The sequence below is a fragment of the Arachis stenosperma genome, unplaced genomic scaffold, assembly GCF_014773155.1.
Source record: "Arachis stenosperma cultivar V10309 unplaced genomic scaffold, arast.V10309.gnm1.PFL2 arast.V10309.gnm1.Scaffold_100025, whole genome shotgun sequence".
Taxonomy (NCBI): domain Eukaryota; kingdom Viridiplantae; phylum Streptophyta; class Magnoliopsida; order Fabales; family Fabaceae; genus Arachis; species Arachis stenosperma.
In genome coordinates, this window is record NW_026651369.1 from 1205715 (window position 1) to 1227469 (window position 21755).

General features: G+C 30.2%; 1 protein-coding gene across 1 annotated transcript; it reads left to right on the plus strand.

Annotated features, from left to right (window-relative positions):
• The first annotated feature begins 241 nt into the window (after window positions 1-241).
• Window positions 242-2299, plus strand: LOC130959874 (arginine decarboxylase-like). Its single transcript, XM_057885337.1, has one exon. It carries the CDS (start codon window positions 242-244, stop codon window positions 2297-2299), a length of 2058 nt encoding a protein of 685 aa, XP_057741320.1.
• The last annotated feature ends 19456 nt before the right edge of the window (window positions 2300-21755 follow it).

The window sequence follows — 21755 nt, forward strand, 5'->3', positions numbered from 1 at the left end:
CTTTCAATAAATCATCCATTATTAAACCTAACCCATCACAACCTCTTTCATCAGTTACCTTATATTATTTATCATATATCTATTTACTTCGTTTGTTAACAAGAACAAACCTCTCCATTCTCATTATATCTTTCACTTTTACTTTTCCAAGTGGGAGGCCGAGGCAGTGGCGGTGGCCTCGGCGGCTATTATTGTAGCCCCCACATTAAACAAATATTTTTTTATCATCGCTAAAACAGAGATGCCGGCCTTGGCGTGTTGTGTTGATGCGGCACCTCTACCATGTCCCGCCTTTGCATTCACCGGGGGCCTCTCTTTTCCAGCACCGATCACCTTTCCAGCTGCCGCACCTCCCTTCACAACCGGCGAGATCAATTCCCATTGGTCTCCATCCATGTCGGCGGAGCTCTATAACATCAACGGGTGGGGTGCTCCGTATTTTACGGTGAACTCCTCCGGGAACGTGGCGGTGTGCCCCCACGGCTCCGCAACGCTGGGTCACCAGGAGATTGATCTGCTCAAGATCGTGAAGAAAGCCACCGACTCCATCTCATGTGGCGGTCTCGGCCTACAGCTGCCTCTCATGGTTCGCTTCCCTGATATCCTCAAGCACCGCCTCGAATCCCTTCAATCGGCCTTCGACTACGCGATCCAGTCTGGCGGATACGGCTCTCACTATCAGGGGGTCTACCCGGTGAAGTGCAATCAGGACCGGTTCATCGTGGAGGACATCGTGAAATTCGGTTCATCGTTCCGGTTCGGTTTGGAGGCTGGGTCGAAGCCAGAGCTGCTGTTGGCTATGAGCTGTTTGTGCAAAGGCAGCGCAGAAGGTCTTCTTGTTTGCAACGGATTCAAAGACGCAGAGTACATTTCCCTTGCGTTGGTTGCAAGGAAGCTTGCCTTGAACACCGTGATTGTTCTGGAGCAAGAGGAAGAGCTTGACATGATCATCGATCTCAGCAAAAAGCTATGCATCAGACCAGTGATTGGCTTCCGGGCCAAGCTGAGGACCAAGCATTCGGGGCACTTTGGGTCCACTTCGGGAGAGAAGGGCAAGTTTGGGTTAACCACCGCTCAGATTGTGAGGGTTGTGAAGAAGCTTCAAATCTTGGGCATGCTTGATTGCCTGCAGTTGTTGCACTTTCACATTGGCTCTATGATCCCATCCACTTCACTCCTTGCCGATGGAGTTTCGGAGGCTGCACAGATATACTGTGAGCTGGTTCGTATGGGAGCTAACATGAGAGTCATAGACATCGGAGGAGGCCTTGGCATTGATTATAATGGCTCCAAATCCAGCGACTCAGACGTGTCTGTTGGGTACGGCCTTGAAGAGTACGCCGCAGCGGTTGTTGAAGCAGTTCAGCGTGTGTGCGACAAAAGGTCCGTTAAGCACCCTGTAATCTGCAGCGAGAGTGGGAGGGCCATTGTGTCCCATCAATCCGTATTGGTTTTTGAAGCATTTGGTTGCAACAGCAGCAATGCAGCAACCACCAATGCGCTGTCTTCCCTGCTCGGACTACAGTACTTGCTGGAGGGTCTATCAGAGGGCGTTCATGCCGATTACCGCAACCTCTGCGCTACCGCCATTAGAGGCGAGCATGACGCTTGCCTGCTCTACATTGAAGAAATGAAGAAGCGATGCCTGGATGAGTTCAAGGAAGGCTCATTGGGTATGGAGGAACTAGCGGGCATTGACGGGTTATATGATGTGGTGAGGAAGGCCGTAGCGACGGCGGAGGAATCGGAATCAGTGAGAACATACCACGTGAACATGTCGGTGTTTACTTCCATTCCCGACTTCTGGGGTATCCAACAGGTGTTCCCCATACTACCCATCCACCGGCTCGACGAGAAGCCCGCCGTGAAGGGGGTGCTCTCGGACTTGACATGCGACAGCGACGGCAAGGTTGACAGGTTTATCAACGGCGAGTCGAGCCTGCCGCTGCATGAAATCGGTGATGGACATAAGTACTACCTGGGAATGTTCTTGGGAGGGGCTTACCAGGAGGCGCTAGGAGGACTCCACAACTTGTTTGGTGGGCCCAGCGTTGTTAGGGTCTCACAGAGCGACGGTCCCCAGGGCTTTGCTGTCACCAGTGCCGAGTCGGGGCCATCGTGCAGAGACGTCCTCCGAGCCATGCAGCACCAGCCCGAGCTCATGTTCGAGACTCTCAAGCACCGGGCCTTCGAGCACTTGCGGGAAGATAGCTTCTTGACCGCTGAGGCGGTTACCAGTGGCCTCGCCCACTCCTTCAACAACACGCCTTATTTGGTGGTAGCGTCGTCTCAGTCATAGTGTGCCTTAACCAGAACAATAATGGCTTATGTTACTGTTACTGTAGCAGTGATGGTGGAGAATCGTCTCAGCACTTCTGTGCTTAGAAGAGGTTGTCTCTTTCTCTTAGTTTGCTATTTTTAGTTTAGCACAAGAAGGACATGGACAAGATTCAAGGTCCTCTATCTGGATTTTGACGGAAGCCGTTCTCTCTTGATATCTAACATACGACATTCAAGTTTCTCGCTTAGTTGCTTGCCTTGATTTTAATATTTAGAATAAAAAGCGAGAAATACCTTGTAATAAGATCTGTATGTAGTGTACAGACATCATATAAACATTACGTAGGATGAATGTAGTTTACATGTGAGTGTAAATGCATGAAAATTAATGATGAATAGTTGTTTTATTTTTTCGTTCGATCGTTCGTTTATATTACTATGGTATGACTTTATCACATTTTAATTTGATATTTTACTCCAAATTAATTTATGTTGAGGAATCAATTCATTAATTTGTTTAAGCAAAAAATCAGATACCAAGTAGATTAATTCAGATTAAGAATATTATAAAAAATTCATTATTTTGTTCCGTTCCCTGCTAATTATTAGAATATGATATACGAAGCAAGGTATTTTAATTTGGTGGAATGAAGTTGCTTCTGGATAGTTGACATGTGTTATTGTATGGTTTAAAAAAAATTAATTTATTTTATACAAATAGTTTATTTAAAAAAATCGGTTTGAATAGATCAAATAACTACTTTTAAAATAATTTAAATTCTTTTTGCGTGTTATTCCTAAATTCCTAACAGATGAATTTGATATGTTCTTTTTCTTCATTTATATTGACCAATTTTTTTTTTAAATTTATCTGAAACTTTTTTTTATTTAATTTTTGTCAAATATATGTATACAAATTGTTTGAAAAAGTAAAATTTAGTATTCTGAAAAAAAAAAAACAAAATTTACGGTTTTTTATAGGAATGGCATAAATGATATCATCTGTCCTTTTTTTATCTCTATTTTATTTTTTTGATGAGTTTTGTTTTGTTTCCCATAACTTACATTTTCAGTTGCTTTTAAATTAAGTTGTAAACAGATTTTAAATTAAGCTGTAAAAATATGTTCAATTGCAAATTTATCGTTAAATTAAATTTTATGGTAATCAATCAATTAACTTTTATTTTACTAATAAACTATTTTCATGCAAATTATTGTTAATTTTCAATATTATTCTATAAATAAATTATTTTTTAAGATAATAAGACTATATTTTTTGTCTAGAAATTATAATTTCACTGTCATGCACGTTTTTGTGTTTTTACTTATCAACTAGAATTTATTTTTTAATGAAATTAGAATTTATTTTCAATAAAACAAAAGTATCTAATCAAAATATTAATTTGGTCTCCTTAAATAATTGAACATAATATTATTAATTTTGTCTACAACAAAAATTTTTAATAAATTTTTTTAAAATAAAATTGATTCAAAAATAGAGAAAAAAAATAACTAATGAAAATATTTATTTTGGCATTGCCATCAAGAATAGGATAGCCATAGAAAAAATTTAACCAAATAAAAAGGACCTAACTCATACAATTAAACTACCATCATATCATTACAATAAACTATAACATCACCAACTAAAGAGACATATAACAAATATGAAAAAGGTCATGCCAAAATTTTAACAATGTTCATGCTATCAACTAGTCTGCGTTATACCATAATTACATTTTTGTCTTCTATCACATAAAATTGCCATGAATTATCTTGGCATTTATGATATCTATCTTAGACTTGTAAAGAATCTCTATTTTTATTTTTTTTTTTTATCTTCATATTAACCAACTATGTTAAACACCATTCCCACAAAATCATTGACACCAAATTTCAAAGCTAATATTTTCTACGTATTCCATTTGCTAGTACAATTATTTCTTTAAAAAAAAATAAATACATTCTACACATATCTTTTAGACTTTTATTTAAATAAAATAAAAAAGAATTAATTTTATTTGATTCTCTTAGATTAAATTCAAAAATGTGAATCTTCTAAATCTATTAACACATTAATCGTGCTAGAATAATGTGTATTAAATATTATATTAAACACCACAATCTAAGATAATTTATGCATCAAACTCCTTCAAAAAATGCTCATAAATCGTTACACGGCATCAAACATCCTAAATTATATATATAATTTATCCTAAGATAGTTTTTTTTCCCACCTAAACCACTATGGGATAGCACGATTCACGTGCAACGAGCTATCCCACACTCTCTAGCACGATTAACGTGCAATAACCTATCCCACACTATCCTAACACGATTAAAAGAACATGCCTACATTTATTTAAATACATTTATATTATTTTTAAATTAAAAAATATATTTATTTAAAATAATAAAAATATATTTATTTAAAATTCTAAAATTTTGTATCAATCTACTGGCATTAATTTTAAAATGATTTAAAATACTATGGGTACGTTTATTTAAATTTTATTTAAAATAATACGAATATGTTTATTTAAATAAAATATTAAAATAATAAAAATATATTTATTTAATAAATTTTAATTTAAAAATAATACAAGTGTATTTATTTTTTAGTTAAGAATTAATGATTTCAAATCGTTATTTTTTTAAATTAAAAAATACAATTAATTATATGAGTACAATAATACAAATACATATAATTTTATAAATTTAAATTTAATTATTAATTTAAATTATATCTATTTAAATTTTAAATAATAAAAATTTTATAATTTAAAATTCAAATTATTTAAATAAAATTAAATTAATTGAAAATAAAAATATACTAATACAATTTAAATTTTAATAAATTGTATTAAAATGTAAGTAAGTTTGCTGAATTTATAAAAAAAAAATTTATCCCTCAATATACCCCTATCTTCTAGGTCTAAATCCATATCTCTCTGATAGAGGTTTAATGCATGAGTTTCTTATCTTCTTTTCTAGAAGAATCAGGACTCCAAAATTTTCTACTGCATTCATTCAAACAAATAGAGATTAATATAAGTTATTTATTATTGGAAAAAAAAATTAGGAAACAACCTATAAATGTCGTTGTAAAAAATGTATGAGTGGTTATGTTGTATTATCCCAACATTATAAGAAATTATTAATTTTTTGTTTTTCATTTTTTGATAGGTTAAGTATGTTTTCTTATAAAGATATACGCTTTTCATTAATTTAAATAATTTTTATCTTGATGTCAATGTTATGTATGAACTAATATATTTGTACATTTTTTTTATCAATGAAATAGTATATTTTTCATTATTAAGGACAATAAGCAAAAAATTTTGAAAATAGTCCTCGCCTTAACTAAAGTTTAATAAAAACTTATTTGTATACATTTCTCTCAAAGGTCATAGTTATCTTTCTTATTATACTATATTTAACTTCTTCTTTATTGTTAAGTGTGTAATCACTTAATTTTCATGAGTAGTTCTATTCTTATACTCTAATTTTGTACTCTAGTTATGTACTTTTAATTGCAAAATATAATATTTTTGTTTAATATCATCTTTGTCAATATTGATATATTTTCACTTTCGTTTATTCTAGAGTAATACTATAATTATGAATAAAGAAGATAAAGGTAAGCAAAAGGTAAAAATCTAAAATTAAGTACTTCAAGAAGTTCAAAAGTAAATATTAAGAAGAGTTAATAAATAATAAAAAATTACCTATACTATAAGTATTAAAAAATTATTTTGACAGCTATCTTATAATAATCATAATTTAGAAGAATAAATTAAAGAGTGTTATGTATCTATCTAAACTTACCCTTATTATTATTATTATTATTATTATTATTATTATTATTATTATTATTATTATTATTTGTTTTCATTCATCGTATAGTTATGTTAAATAAAAAAAAGTATTTTAGGAGCTTGAGTATAGATAATTTTCCATTTGAGTATAGATTATTTTCTATTTAATATAAACTATTTTACATTAAAATATACTTTCAAAGATCTAACTCTAATAATCAGCAACATATACGATCATAAATTATATATTTAACATATATCAAATTACATAAAGATTAATAAATTTTAAATGAAATAAAATAACAATTAAAAAAGACGAATAATATGAGCAAAAATAACAAAGAAAGAACATCATACTAATAGTAGACAAATAAATAATTGGAGATCTAATACTAATGCATCCTACTTTTTAACTAAAGTCCTATACTTGGCATTAATTTCCTTATAATTTTTTTCGGCAGCTTTGATGACAACATCCCTTTTCACATTGCACTGATACAATATGAGATCCAAAGCAAGTCTCATCCGAATTTCATCGTGAACCTGTGAAAAGAGACAAAAGATATTCATGCAATTTGAAATAAATACTTAATTTTTTATGTTATGCTATAACTACTTACATCAATAGAAGAATATTGATCGCACCAACCACATTCTCTCATCCATTGAGCCACCCAAACACCTCCATCATTTCTATAAAGTAAGTTACAGTCAATAAAAATGTTCAGTTGGATTGTAATATAATTTTTTGAGTAAACTATAAATAAAACAAATACTTTTCACATCTTCCGATTTCATGTGACATGACGACAACTTTTGGCATTACAGTACATTTGGAGTCATAAAATGTGGGATCCTGTAACATAACTTCTGTATACAAAGCCTGCATCCATTTTAACTATTTAACATTATTTACAAATATAATAGGAATTAGACAATTAAAATTATCAAACAAATACAATTACCAGTCTTTTAATGGTTAAATCCTTTGAGTCCTCTTTAGATAGATTAGGTGTTGGATCTAATAAAATAACTTCTTGCTTTCGAAAATCAAACACCACTAAGTACCAGTGATTATTGTCTTCCTTAACACTAACAAACATCTAATAATTTTTAACTGTGAGTAAACAGAAAATGAATAATACACAATTAAATAAATTTTTATAAAAATTAAATTGTAAATAATTCAATTACCTTTCTAAGGTAATCTACCTTTCCCATAAAATCTTCTTGATATTCTCTTCGCATATTTTTTGACGAGACCTCCTCATCTAGTATGTATTGCTGTAGAGGACAAGTAAAATAATAATTTAAGAATGAACTATATTTAAAAATTATTTTTTAAAAATATTTTTATATACTCACTGCGAAGGTTGATGGCATGTACTAATTCATATGCAATTCTGACATTGATCTTTCATCATATGTCAACATTGAAGCTAACACATTAAGTACTTGTTTAGTAAATTATAAATTTTAGTTTTTACTTAATATGGTAGAGTGCAAACATGGTTTATAAATGATAAGAGACCTTACATTTTCATCTATACAATTTTCTGGACACAGAGTCTTAAATGACGATATTTTGGCACTAAATTGGCTTGATTTTGCTAATATTTCATCTCTGCTCAAATAAATGTTAACACCAATTTAAACAAAAATTTGAAGTGTGAAAAATAGAGATAAATTTATACAAACCTATGAGTTTTTGTATCATTGGCTATGCCGTAAACATATGTTGCAACTAGTGTTTCTGTATGTGTTAATGTCATCCATGGAGGGGTCTAAACAAAATGGGTAGCCACTGCATTTATAAGAAGTTAAAATAAAAAATTGTGACTAAATGTTTAATAATACAATCTTGACCGAAATAACAACATATAATTCATTTGTATATATTGCCAAATGTCTAAGGCACTCACCAGGGGAATGTAGATGTCGGTCTCTGTTCCTTTGGCAAGGATGTCAATTGATACAGACAAATACTTTTCTATATTTTTTGTTGTATGAACTTTTTTCTCACAACCAGATTTCATACGTAATGCCTTCGACAAGAGCATCTCCGTCGACGATTTTATCTCTTTTTTGGAGCTGGTAGTGGTCATGACAAAAGTACTCCAATAACAAATAAAAGTACCTGTTATATTAAAGTATAAGAATGCATTGTGACTTATATAGCTCGTCATCAAGAAAATTATATTTGATTGGATTAAAAAAACCAGCAGAATTTGCATGAACATGATTGATCATGGAGTAGTGGAAGAACGGTTGACATATTTTAGTATTAGCCATAAAATTGGTGAGAGAAAAATGCCTTCTTTTACTTATTCGCTAAATTTTTTTAAAAGTGGTTGACATAAATTTTGTTTATCTTTTTTATATTTTAAAAAATAATATATATTTAATTATTCTTCATTTAAACATTAAAAGAATAACTAATATCCAAGATCATAATAACTTTTATGACTCCAATCTAAATAAAATAATTTTATCCCAAAAAAGAATAATCTCTTCGTATTCGTTTTTTTTTACAATACGTTGGCATATAAATTATAACATTTAAAAATTTAGTTTTAGACCATGAGAATGTAAAATTATAGTTTAGTTTTTAGTGTCCAAGTTTTTAAAATATATTTCTTTCAAGAAATTCGAATCATAAAAAAATATATCATAAAAATATTTTTTTTAAATAAATTCATTAACCCATTAATTAAAATAAAATGAATTTGTTATTGTCATATAAGGAATGGTCATTTAATTATGGGATGTTTCTATTTTTTTTAATTAAAAGTTAAACTTTCGAATGAGTACACATTTATTATTATAAAATAATTGTGAGAAGATAAAAATAAATAAAAAAGATATGATAATAAGGTTGTAATTAATTGTTATACAATCCTTTAAAAAGAGATTTAAGATATCATAACGTAATGTTTACTATATCTTTATTTTTAAATTTATTTTTTTTCTAATTAATATGTTTTTTTCCTCTTTTATAGTTTTCTTATTACAATTTTGTATGAATTAAAAGATAATATAAATTATTAACAAAAATACATTGTGTATACAAAAAGTTCTCACCAATTCACTAACAATGTACTTTATATGAATATATGTTTGTTTAACTTATTTTTTTAATGTGTATTTTATACTTCAATATATAATATTATAACTATAAATTTTTTGTGTTCAACATATAATATTCCACAAAATCATCAAATCTTATTCATAACAAACATTAAACAAAAATATTATGTATGTTACACATAGTTTTGTGAGGGCCAATATATATATATATAATTATATAATTATATAATTATATTTTATCTGAAAGTGATAGTTATAGTTTTATTTTTATAAAATATTTCGAGGACCATAATGAATTGTTTATCATATTGTAACAGACATTTTTGAATTACAAATATATTTTGACTCATAGTCATGATTATATTCTCGAGAAAAAGAATCAATTTTTGTTTTGTTTTGCGAATCTTGTTTCTGCTTTCGTTGAATCTTTGTAGAACAACGAATTTGGTTCTTCATAATATATGCTAATTGTTCCGAGGGTTACCTAAAACATTGATTTGTATCTGAACGTAAGGTCTACACTCCTTATGAGGCAATATCCGACTTGTTCTTGCGCCAATGTGCTACCATCCGAGTTCCACGTGAGGAGGTAAGGGCCAAGGGGTGGTACCTGCAAGAGACTCCGATGCTTAAGTTAGTAAGGGCTTTAAGCATGATTTTAGTAGAATAGAATGTGTGTATACCTGAGGGGGTATCAATGTATCTATAGTAGAGTTTGATGACCACCTTTTTTAGAGTAGTTCCACCTTTAATTGATGGATAATCGTTCCCTTTATCTTTGAGAGTTTGTTGTGGTCTATCTTTTAGGAGAGATAGAGATAGTAGAAGAGATTCGAGGAGACAGTTACATATTTGGATAAGTAATGCTAGTACTTGTCGCCATGTCCAACCTCTTTAAAGAGGTCGGGTAAATGATAGAAGCCACCCTTTTTGGGTGGGGTTTTTGTCCTTGTTGGGCCTGGATCTATGTTTTGGGTCAGAGTATGAATAGTGTCCCTACTTGAGTCCAAGCTTTCATGAGATTGGGTTCAAGCATTTCGCGGCTTCAGTTTACCTTGTCGTGTACGCCACCTTCAAGAGATCAGATTCTCAATGTGTTTTGAAATTTTGAATGTTACCACTTTAAATTAGGGGTGATCATTCCATGGCCATTTTGTTGGAATCTGCGCATAGCTCTAAAGAGGGGTGCAAAATACCCTTTTTCCCCCTTCGCTCTTATACAAGCTTCGCGCCTTTCTTCTTCTTCCTTATTCCATATCTGAAAAGCTCTCTGTGTTGCCATCTTTCCTTCTAGATGCAAAAAATTCTTCGCTTCACTTTTCCCTTTCGTTCCTTGTTCGTCGTTTCGACCCAAGATTTCTCTGTATTGGACTCTTTGAAGGTCTCTTTTCACCCTTCGGAGAAGAACGTTCGTGGTTGCTTGCTGTGAGACGTGCCTTTCCCTTTTTGCACCTTATCAACGTTGGAATTCTTGACTTCTTTTTGTGTAACTATTCTGGGCTCTTTCAATCTGTTCTTGTATTTTGGTGGGCATTTCAAGTAACAATGGAGATTCTTACATTGTTGATTTTGTTTGTGTCTTGAAACTTCTTTGGAAAAAGTTGTTCAATGCTGCTGCTTGTTTACTAAAAACCCTTTTTTGAAGCGTTTTCGTCGTCTGATGTTACTATTATGAACGTTTGGCTCTGTATTTGAAATTTTGGAGAAACTTGTTGCCGTTCATTGCTTGTAGAATATAATCGCATTGTCCCCCAATGGCGTCGCTGCTGATAGTGTAGGAGGGACGCCATTTATATTCGGTCTATTTTGAAAAATATCTTGTGAAATCGTGTATTATGTTTTGTTGCTTTTACCCGACTTCCTTTGGATTTGACCGAGTTCCTTTAGTGACGATGTTAATTTGTTGCATTTGTAGGTATAGCTGTATGTCTCGATCCATTGTTCATGATATGTCGACAAAAATCCCCCTTCTGTTTTAGCTTGGCTGGGCACTTTTATGCTGACTCCATTCCTGTAATTGATAAAGAATACACTGTAACTTTTTGTAGACACCATAGGCTATGTGAGAATCGGGAGGATGAATGGAATTATGAGATAGTAGTGGCTGATCCCGAAGAGTGGGTATGCTTCCCCCCTTTAGATGAGTCGGAGTGACCTTTTTTCTATGATTAGGACTGCTTTTTCTCGAAGTTAGATGTTAGGCTTCCTTTTTTCTGATTTCGAGAGCAATGTTATCTGGACCTGCAATGTTCCCCCTACCTAGCTACACCTGAACTCCTATTATTTTTGAAGATATACCAGCTCAAATGTTGGGCGCTGGATGTGATTAAAATATTCTTCCCCATAGGCATATTAGTATGGATGACGTGGCTATTCAAAACCACCTTCAAACCATTACACGAAATGGAAATTAGGCCGCTGGTGTGTGTACTATCTTGGCCAGGGAGTTGGAGAAGACTCATCTCAATGCTACTTCGAGTTCTTTAATGGTTTCCCGAGCTGAGGTGGACAGGCTTAAAGAGATTAAGAAATACTTGGAAGAGGAGAGGGACGTGTTGAGGTCTGACTGGAGAAGGCTCGGGCCAGGGCGAAAGAGGCAGAGGCAGCTACAACCAGTGGCGGATTCAAGGGGGGCCTAAGGTGGCCATGGTCCCCCATTTTTAAAAAAAATATTAGTATTATTAGTTTATTATTATATATATTTAATATATATATATATATATATATATATATATATATATATTATAGAATAAACATATTTTAGTATATTAACACATTAAAAAAAATTTATATGTTAGTATAATTATAATGTGAATTATAATATATTAGTAGCAATTAATAAATAAATTTAAAAAATAATAAAAACGTATAAATATATAAATAATTAAAAAGTTATTAAAAATATAGGTTTGGATTAATATAAAAAAGTAACAGCTAAAAAAAAATTATTTTGACTCTTTCTATAGTAACAATAATAATTGAATAGACTTTTTAAACAATAAAAATTATTAAAACAAGACTTTAAAACAAGATAAAAAATGAATTGTTAGTAGATATATGATTGTATATGTTGAAAAAGAGAATACTTCAAAATTTATTTCAGATGGATAATTGAAAATTTTAGTTATATGAAATGTCGTAAAACAATTTAAAAATACTAAAATCCTAAAGTATGTAGTTGAATGTTGATTTTTATATAATATAATTATTAATTTTGACTATATACTATAAATGATATTTTATTAATTTTTTGTTATCTTATTTTTAATTTATTTTGTATTTAATTTGACCCCCCTCTTATAAAATTTCTGGATCCGCCACTGGCTACAACTATGGTGGAGTGGTTGCATAATGGTTGATGGGAAGATCGTCCCAGCTCCTAAAGATGGTAAGGTGGACTGAATTATGTCAGAGGTCAAATTTTAGGGGCCATTTCAAAAATTAAATAATTTACAAATTGATATCTAGTAAGTTGAACATGAGATTTGCAAATAGATTCAATTTATCACAAGTTAATATGTGACACTTTTTTCATTATCGTGGGTCAAACCAATGACTTAAGCTAATTCCATATTTAACTCGATTCGCTTTTATGTTTGATTAAAGATCAAGTCTATTCTTGCAATCCTACAAACATAGTGTTATGAGACTAAGTCATGCCAACTCGCATCGAATAATATTTACAAAAATCATCGTCCGAAGATAAATATAAAAATTCAACACTCGGGAGAAATATATATTTTGCGTTTAAATTTTAACACAATAATATTTATAAATTTATATAGTTAAATTATATAAATAATGTAATAAAACTTATTGAAACCTATAATGAAATTTCACCATTAAAATCATGACATACATGAATATTGTGAGATTACTCTTGCCAGTCCTAAAGATAGTATGGGACTATAAGATTTTTTTTCAAAATATGTAATCCAGTTTCGTACCATTAGTTGTAACTAAAATATCATAAATTACATTCTTTTCATTTCTACTTTTTTCATTTTCAAGTGAATCATAATATTTATATGAGATTTAGTTATTAACTTACAATAGAAGTACTACTTGACATTAGGAGTAGATGTCGGGCTGAGTTGAGTATACCAAACTTAAGTTCGGGTCATGAAAATTGAACTTGACTATGACTTGACTCATTAACAATCGAGCCTATTTCTTAAACTCAAGCATGGCTCACCAAAAGCTCATGAGCTGGCTCAAATAACAATAACATAATTTATAATTCTATTTCAATTAATTATAACTTATGTATACAGTAAAAATTATTAAAAAAAGATAAATTTGACATATTGTCTATTATTTATTATCATGATTTTTCTATTGATGACCTACATCGAAAGTATAGCTTAAATGCATATAGGATACATGTATATGTATGTATGTATGTTTGTAATATATATATATAATCGAGCCATTTACGAGTTAATGAGCTGAACTTATCCAAGTTTAAGATCGGTTATTTAATTTATGAGTTCGATTCATTTTCAAGCTCGACTCACCAACTCACGAATTTAACTTATTGAGCTTTTAACGAGTCGGGTGGTGTGGACTTATGAACTGGATTGACTCACTTCCAACTCTACTTGATATGTACAGTTATCATTAAATTTTAATATATTAATCGAATATTTTAACTTGTAAAAAAATGCTAATAAGATAATTGAGTATTACAAAGTAATTTTATGAGATCAATTAAATTAACCCAATAATTCTTTAATTAATTTTTTTTATATTTGATATATAGAATTAAATCTAATACAATGATTTTTATGTAATCTAATAGAAGAGAATTATGTAATAAACAATGTCAAAATTAATAAACTATGGAGGATAAATAATAATTATTATATATATACGTAATCTTTTAAGTCTTAATAAAAACTGGCTGTACTGTTTCTAAAAAGGAAACAACATAAAAGAAATTATTAGAAAAAATACTTACAATATTTTGATTTGTTCTCTTGTAAAAGTGTACTCGTGGAGATATTTCAATTTTTAAAACTAATTCAAATATTTAATGATTAATAAAAGTAAATAATATTTATCTAATATGATATTTTAGTCTATCGTTACTCTAAAAAATCTAAATGAATAATTTTTAAAACTAAAATTCTAATTCATATTAAAATTAAATAAATTACCTCATTATGATAAAATTATATGTCTTTTAACATTAACATTGATGTTTTTGTTATTAAAAATTAATTAGTCAGTAAATTTAGTCTTTATAAAAATTAGTATCTAATTTTTAATTTCCAATAGATTCACGTAATCTTTATATAATTTATTATAATTTAGTACAAATAGTAAATTTATTATTATGAGTATAAATAATGTCTTTCAATTGTGAGTACTGAATAAAGATACTTCTTTTAATATTTTTAGGCAAGGTTAAAAAATTTAATTTTAATGTAACAAGTTTGTTATAGTCATAATTATATCTTAGAAAAATATTTTTATAGTTTATGTACTCTTTATCGCTTTTTCCATGAATGAAAAGAAAAAACATAGACACATAGTAGGTTAATGTTAAGTAAAAGTTTACATAATATAATTTATTTAATATTAAATTAAAATTGAAACCGACAATAAAAAATAACTAATTTTGTTTGCTCTCTAAATTAAATGAATGCTAGGAATAATTTTTTTGTATAAATCTAAGTATGTCAATTTTTTTTTCATATTTTTAGATAAGTAATAAATGCAACTAAATTTATTAAACAGCACATATGGTAATATTTATCTACAAGTATATATGAAAAGAAATATATATTGATGTGCATATGCATTACCTATTCTCTTGTAAATTTCTTTTTCATTATCACCGAATTTTAAGATAATGTTGAACGGTTTAGTTGTTCAAGATTTTTCTATAGATGAGGGAGTAGTGGGACATTTATGTAACCAACTTATGTTAAAAAAACACTATCTATATATACATGCTTTCTTTCACAACTAAATATAATATTCAGTACATTTTTATATTTTAAGTTCAAGATAGTTAATGGATTCTTTAAAGCTAAAGACTGAGTCCACAAGTATGGATTTGTTACACCCTTATGATATCAAGTGGACAGACACGAATTTCCAACTTATTTTTACAATGGTAATCATAAATCCTTTATCCTTTTCTTTATTAAGCAACTCGTTTCTATTCTTAATGATTTGATTGTTCTTTTTTGTGATAGGCTAGTGCTGAAGTAAGTATAATTCCAACAAATTTTTTAGAAGGATAGCTAAGCACCTACAACTGTTGACCAAAAAGGTAGATGAACTATCACCACGACTAAGTGTGTGTTTGGATTACAGTTTGCAAACTGAGTTGTATAAAATTGATTTTGTAAAATTGATTTTGATCAAAAGTGAGTTAGTGTTAACGTGATTTATGTTTGGCAATTTTTATTCAAATGGATTATAGTAAACTAAATATTGTTTGGATACATTATTCAAAATCACTTTTAGGTAAAAAATTACAGAAAGGAATTGAATTTAATAATTATTTTATGTATTTTATAATTTTATTTAAATATTTAAATAAATTTTAATATTTTTTTTAGTATTTTCAATATTCTTTGTACTCTAATAGGATTAATAGAATCATAATACAAGTAAAAAATATTTCATGTAAAAAAAATAACAATAACAATAAAAAAACTCATATAAATAAAAAAAACAGAAATTTTATAAAAAAATAATATGCATAAGAGAGTATTAAAAAAAATATTATAAAAAAACAACATATGAATAATGAAGGATATAATTGGTACATACAACATAATTTTAATCTAACGTGAAAAGTTAAACGGAAAAGCTAGAATTTATAGCTTCTAGTAAACGTTGGTTTAACATAGAAATCACTTCTACGTTTAGAGGATAAAATGTTGCCAAACATAAAGATGAAGCGTTCAAGAAGCTCAAACGCGCTTCTCTCTTCTCCAACGCAAATCCAAACACAGCCTAATTAACTCAATGGATACTACTACTCCTGTAAGTGGTCCAATTTACAGTGATATGAAAAACACTGTTAAGAAGAAAACTACGCCCAAAGAGACAACACCAACATCTTCAAGACAGAATGGTAAGACTGTAAAGGTTTTGCGCGCAAAAAAAAATCTTTATGGCAAAAAACTAGACAAAATAGAGTATGGAAAATCATCTAAGACTGATACTAAGGTATTATTATCTTTAAAACATTAGTTGCATAACTAATTTTATTTTGTTATTCATAAGTCTAACATGATTTGTACGTGTTTTTTTTTCACTTTAGCCCAATTTATTCTCGCACGAAGAAAATCAGATGTCTCAACCTTAGCGAATGAAGATAAAATTATCCAAAACTAATAAATTAATGAACAATATAAATGAATTTAGTTTAATCAAGTATATTATTTATTTTTTACAACACATTATACCGTGTTTCTCGGTTTCATTTCAGGCAATAAGGAATTCGAGGTTTAGAGAAGCAGATCTTACCCTTGCATCATATATTTTGGTTTTAATTATCCAAAGTACTATATATTTGTTAATATATTTTTAGAAGGTATATGGTAATTTTTTTAAAAGATGACACAAAGGAATGATTTGTTTTTATAGGGAAGAATTGGTTTCCAATGATCATGTTTAGGCACAAGAGAAGCTTTGATGACACTAAAATCTGGACAGCCTATTTTTGATGATGTACTATTTTTTGCTTTAATTTGTTATACATTTATCCAAGATGTACTCAAATTGACTTTATTTTGTAGCAAAATTTATTGAATTATTTGTTTTATATAATTTGGAACTTGTGATTTGATATAACTATAGGTCCTTATCATTGTTGCTTCTATACTAACTCATAATGATGGCCACAAGTGGTTTCTTCCCACAACATTTGCGGTATGTTTATTCTGTTTCTGCATTATAGGTATGTATGCTCGTTCTAATTGACATGTCTTTTACAGCAAATTGCAATGCATCTAGAAAATGTTTCCACCAGAACTTGGAATTACATTAAGACCAATTTTATGAGAGAAGCAGATAATCTTACTAAGGTATACATGTTTTAGAGAGGAATTTGTAATCAAAGTATGGTGCTAAAGGTGATTTATTATTGTAACAAATAATCTTATAATCTAATGTCATTTGTTAATGTAGATTTATATTCTAATTCACGTGGATTTTCACTGGTTCTTAATGATTGTTAACCTATCTGATCAAGAAATTGTGTATCTTGACTCTAAAAAATCTAAGATATAGAAAAAGTCAAGGATGACAGCAGTCAATAAAGTGGTGAGCCATTTAAACAAATCAGATTGTATTTAAAAAAAAATTCTTTCATCATATTTGGATTACCACTTATGATTGATAACTACCATTCAGGCGTCATTTCTTGAAAATATTTTGGGTGACGGAACATATAAATTGACTGTTGGGATATCACCTACAATTTCTACTTATAATTGGTAGATTCGGAAGTTACGCAGCAAGATGGCTCGTAGTAAATAAAATTTTAAATATTATTAAAATTTTAAAAACCTAGTGGTATCTTTTTTTTTTTATATTATGTGTTCTATTGCAGAAATGATTGTGGTATTTATGTTGCACAATGGATGATACTATCAGATCTTTGGGGATCATATGATGTTGGGTATTATCACAATTATTTAATTTATTAAATTCATAAGTTAATTTTTAATCTAATATAACATTTTAATTTTATTCTGTAACAGAGAGTGAATGATTTTACAAATGCGCCTTGCAATTGATCTGGTTAGTGGAGATCACAACATCAAGAAGAGGGAAATAGAAAATTGGCTATAAAAAATTGGAACAACAATTCAAGACCAATTTAATTTTAGAATAATTTAATTAGGAACAATTTTTTTTTTTTCACTGAAGAAAGTGTTTTGATTATCTTAGTTTATAGGGTAATCTAGTCTTAGTTATAATTCTATATTAGAATTATTAGTTAATTTCTTTAGAAAATTTTTTACTTTTTGTTTAGTAAATTATAAGTCTATGAAGTTTAAATTATTAAAAATTGAACTTATTATTTATAATGTATTTGCATAAGAATGATTATTATCTTATCTTTATTTTCTTAATACGTAATATTCTACTGCATTACATTCATATTAAAAGAAGACATGTACTATTATTAAATTAATGGGTATTTATAAAAGTATTGGAATACCTTAGATTTTACCTAATTAACGTAATATAATAAAAAGTGAATAAAAATTTATAATATCTATCTTAAAATAAATTTATTTTATTCTTTATTTTTATTGTTTACATAAATCGGATAGTAACAGTACATTGTCTTGTGTGGGTGTAACTTTAAAAAAATGTTAGAATAATTTATTTTTAAAGAATCTTACACTACAAGAAAAAAGGCCTATGGCCACGCTTTTTTTGCTACGCTTTAAAAGCGTGGCCAAAGTGGTCAATGGCCACGCTTTTGTAAGGGTGGCGACGGAATCGAGATTTAGCCACGTTTTTTCTTGCTACGCTTCAAAAGCGTAGCGAAAAGGGTCAATGGCCACGCTTTTATAAGGGTAGCATTGATGCGAGATTTGGCCACGCTTTTTTTTTCTACCCTTAAAAAGCGTAGCCATAGATAGAAATAGGCACGCTTTTAAAGCGTGGCGACAGAATTTTGTTATAGGGTCATTTTAAAAGCGTGGCCGTTTCCTCTAACTCTTTTGGCACGCTTCAAAAGCGTAGCCAGAAGGATTCCATAAAAAAAGAATTTCAGAGAACTCCCTTTAAAATTACTAAGTTACCATTGCAATACACCATCTACTCTTCCAAACTTTACTTTCTCCTTCTCACAATTGCCCTAACACATTCAGATCAAATAACCCTAAGCCCACACACGAAGCGACGATTGCTCTCTAAGCCCTCCAGATCTCGCCGTCGACCCTCTCTCTCCGGTTTCATGCTTCTCTCGCACACCGTTTTGGACTCAAGCTCGTCGCGCTCTATCACCACTGTCGCAAGCTCTGTCACCTCTGTCACCATTGCAAGCTCGTTTTCTTGCGTCGGCCGTCAATGCTTCCTTCGTCGTGAGTTGGTCCTGGGTAGGTGAGTTTCAGCTTCCTTTGGCCCTGTTAAGTCATCAGTATATCTTGTTGTTGAAAGTTGATATTGTTGCTGAAATAATGATTCTGCTAATTTTGTTTTGTAAATCATATTCCGAGAATTGAAGTATAAGTTTTTGTTGCTGAGAGTATTATACTTAAATTTGTTGTTAAAAAATGATCAATGGGCTGAATTTGTTGCTGCTATGTTGAATTGTTGTTGAACATATCGCTGAGCAATTTTGTTGTTGTTGGATAATGTCACTGTTCTTTAAAGTAGCAAGTAGATTTAAACTCTGCAATGAAACCAGTGGGATTTATTTTAAAAATTACAATTTTAATATATGAATATTTTAAAAGTGCATGAGTTGGTTGTGGCTTTGTTGTGTTGAATGTGTTAGTTAAATTGATTTTTATTGTTAAAAAATGAACTAAGTTGCTGTCTTCTTGTAAGGTTGGTAAATTAGGAAATGGGAGGATGAATTGAGTTAGATGGAGAAGTGATTGAATTGAGTTACCGCGGCTCGTATCCCTGGTGGCAATTGCTGAGAGGAAGTGTAGAGAGAAGCTCAGCCAGAGCTTCATTGCTTTATCTGCCCTTGTTCCTGGTATAAACGTTTCATTTCAAATAAATAAAATGAAGATAAAGGCTGCACCATGACAAAAATCAGTTTGGAATAGTATATTAATTCTCTTGGTCATTGTTTGCTCCTTGTCTGTACTTTCAAGATGGATTGCATCTTCTAAATATCACTTCTATTGTAATAGTTAATGTTCTATTATTGGTTTTGCAATGAAATATTGCCTCAAATTAATGATCTTTAAGCTGATATTTCTGTGTATGTTATATAGCATTCTAATAAAATGAGCTGGATATTTTGTATTTGCTAACAATGAAGATAAAGGCTGCACCATGACAAAAATCAGTTTGGAATAGTATATTAAATTCTCTTGGTCATTGTTTGCTCCTTTGTCTGTACTTTTCAAGATGGATTGCATCTTCTAAATTATCACTTCTATTGTAATAGTTAATGTTCTATTATTTGGTTTTGCAATGAAATATTGCCTCAAATTAATGATTCTTTAAGCTGATATTTCTGTGTATGTTATATAGCATTCTAATAAAATTGAGCTGGATATTTTGTATTTGCTAACTTGTTTACTCTGTTGTTTCAGGTGTTTCACTACTATGGCATTCATCTTGTTCGCTGAAGAGAATGTTGACATTGCTGTTGTTGAGGTAAATTATCTATTTTCTTCACTGGCAATTGCTTCAGGCAACCTGCTATTAAGTTATTGTTCTGATTTTGTTGTTTCTATGTTCCCCCCCAAAAAAAGTCTTGAGATAATATTGGCTTTGTCTAAGCCAACATAATGGATGGTTCTTGATAGTGTTTAATTGTTAATATTGTCTTTATTTTAAAAAAATTTAAGCCTAAAACTATGAGATGGCCAAAGTCATAATGCTGTATCTTCATTTAATTGGACAGGCTGGTTTAGGGGGTGCTCGGGATGCAACGAATGTTATATCCAGCTCTGGCCTTGCTATCTCAGTTTATAACCACCGTCAGGGAAGAACATTTAGCATCTCTTGGTGGTTCATTGGAAACTATTGCAGTGGCAAAGGCAGGAATCATAAAACAAAACCGCCCAGTTAGGTGTTTCTCTCCATGATCTTATTTTCTCAATAATAAGATATTTAAACTTGAAATAAAATGATATTTTTCTTGGAGACAAAATACGCTACAACTGCATAGATACTAAATTAAGGACTATTGACAAGGATACAATCCAAAATTAGCTAGATCCTTGCATTCTATACGTTTAAAAACTATCGTTGTTTAATCCTTGCATTCTATACGTAAAATAGAAATAGTTATTGATATGAAATATCCTTTCATTTATGTCTTAATTTAAAGCATAATAACATTTTTTGAGAGAAAAATACCCTAAAATGTCTGCAAAGTGGCAAAACAGGGATCTTATATTGCTGTGACAGCTAAATAGGATTTCCTTTTTCTCGGATGGATTGGACCTATCTTCTATGGATTTAGATTTGTGTTAATGTATAAATTCTAAAATTTTATTCTTCATACATAAACACTAAAGCGAAATAAAACTTTTCTCTATATCTTGGTACAGAGATATTTATCTTTTACAATTTTATTACCATTATGGACAATATTGTTTATTTTTCTCTATATTCATGGTATGCCAATGGCTGCACTAATTTACTAATGCACTAATTTACTAATTTACTAATTTCATGATATGGTGGTGTTCAGAACCTTTGTGATAAAGATTTTTAGAGTTTGATCATTTGCCCTAATCCTAAAATTGTATTTTAGCACAATATATGGGTAGACCTCTGTATTGTCTATGCAATAAGCCCAAGATAATTGGTTGCGAGGGGCATGCATATTAGATATAAAAGTATTTACATGCCTTTACTAAAACTTAAGTTTTTGGAAAAGTTGCTTCAATGATA

Bases quoted from the DNA above. Each gene is read 5' to 3' on its own strand.
- LOC130959874 (XM_057885337.1), top strand. From the start codon at position 242: ATGCCGGCCTTGGCGTGTTGTGTTGATGCGGCACCTCTACCATGTCCC.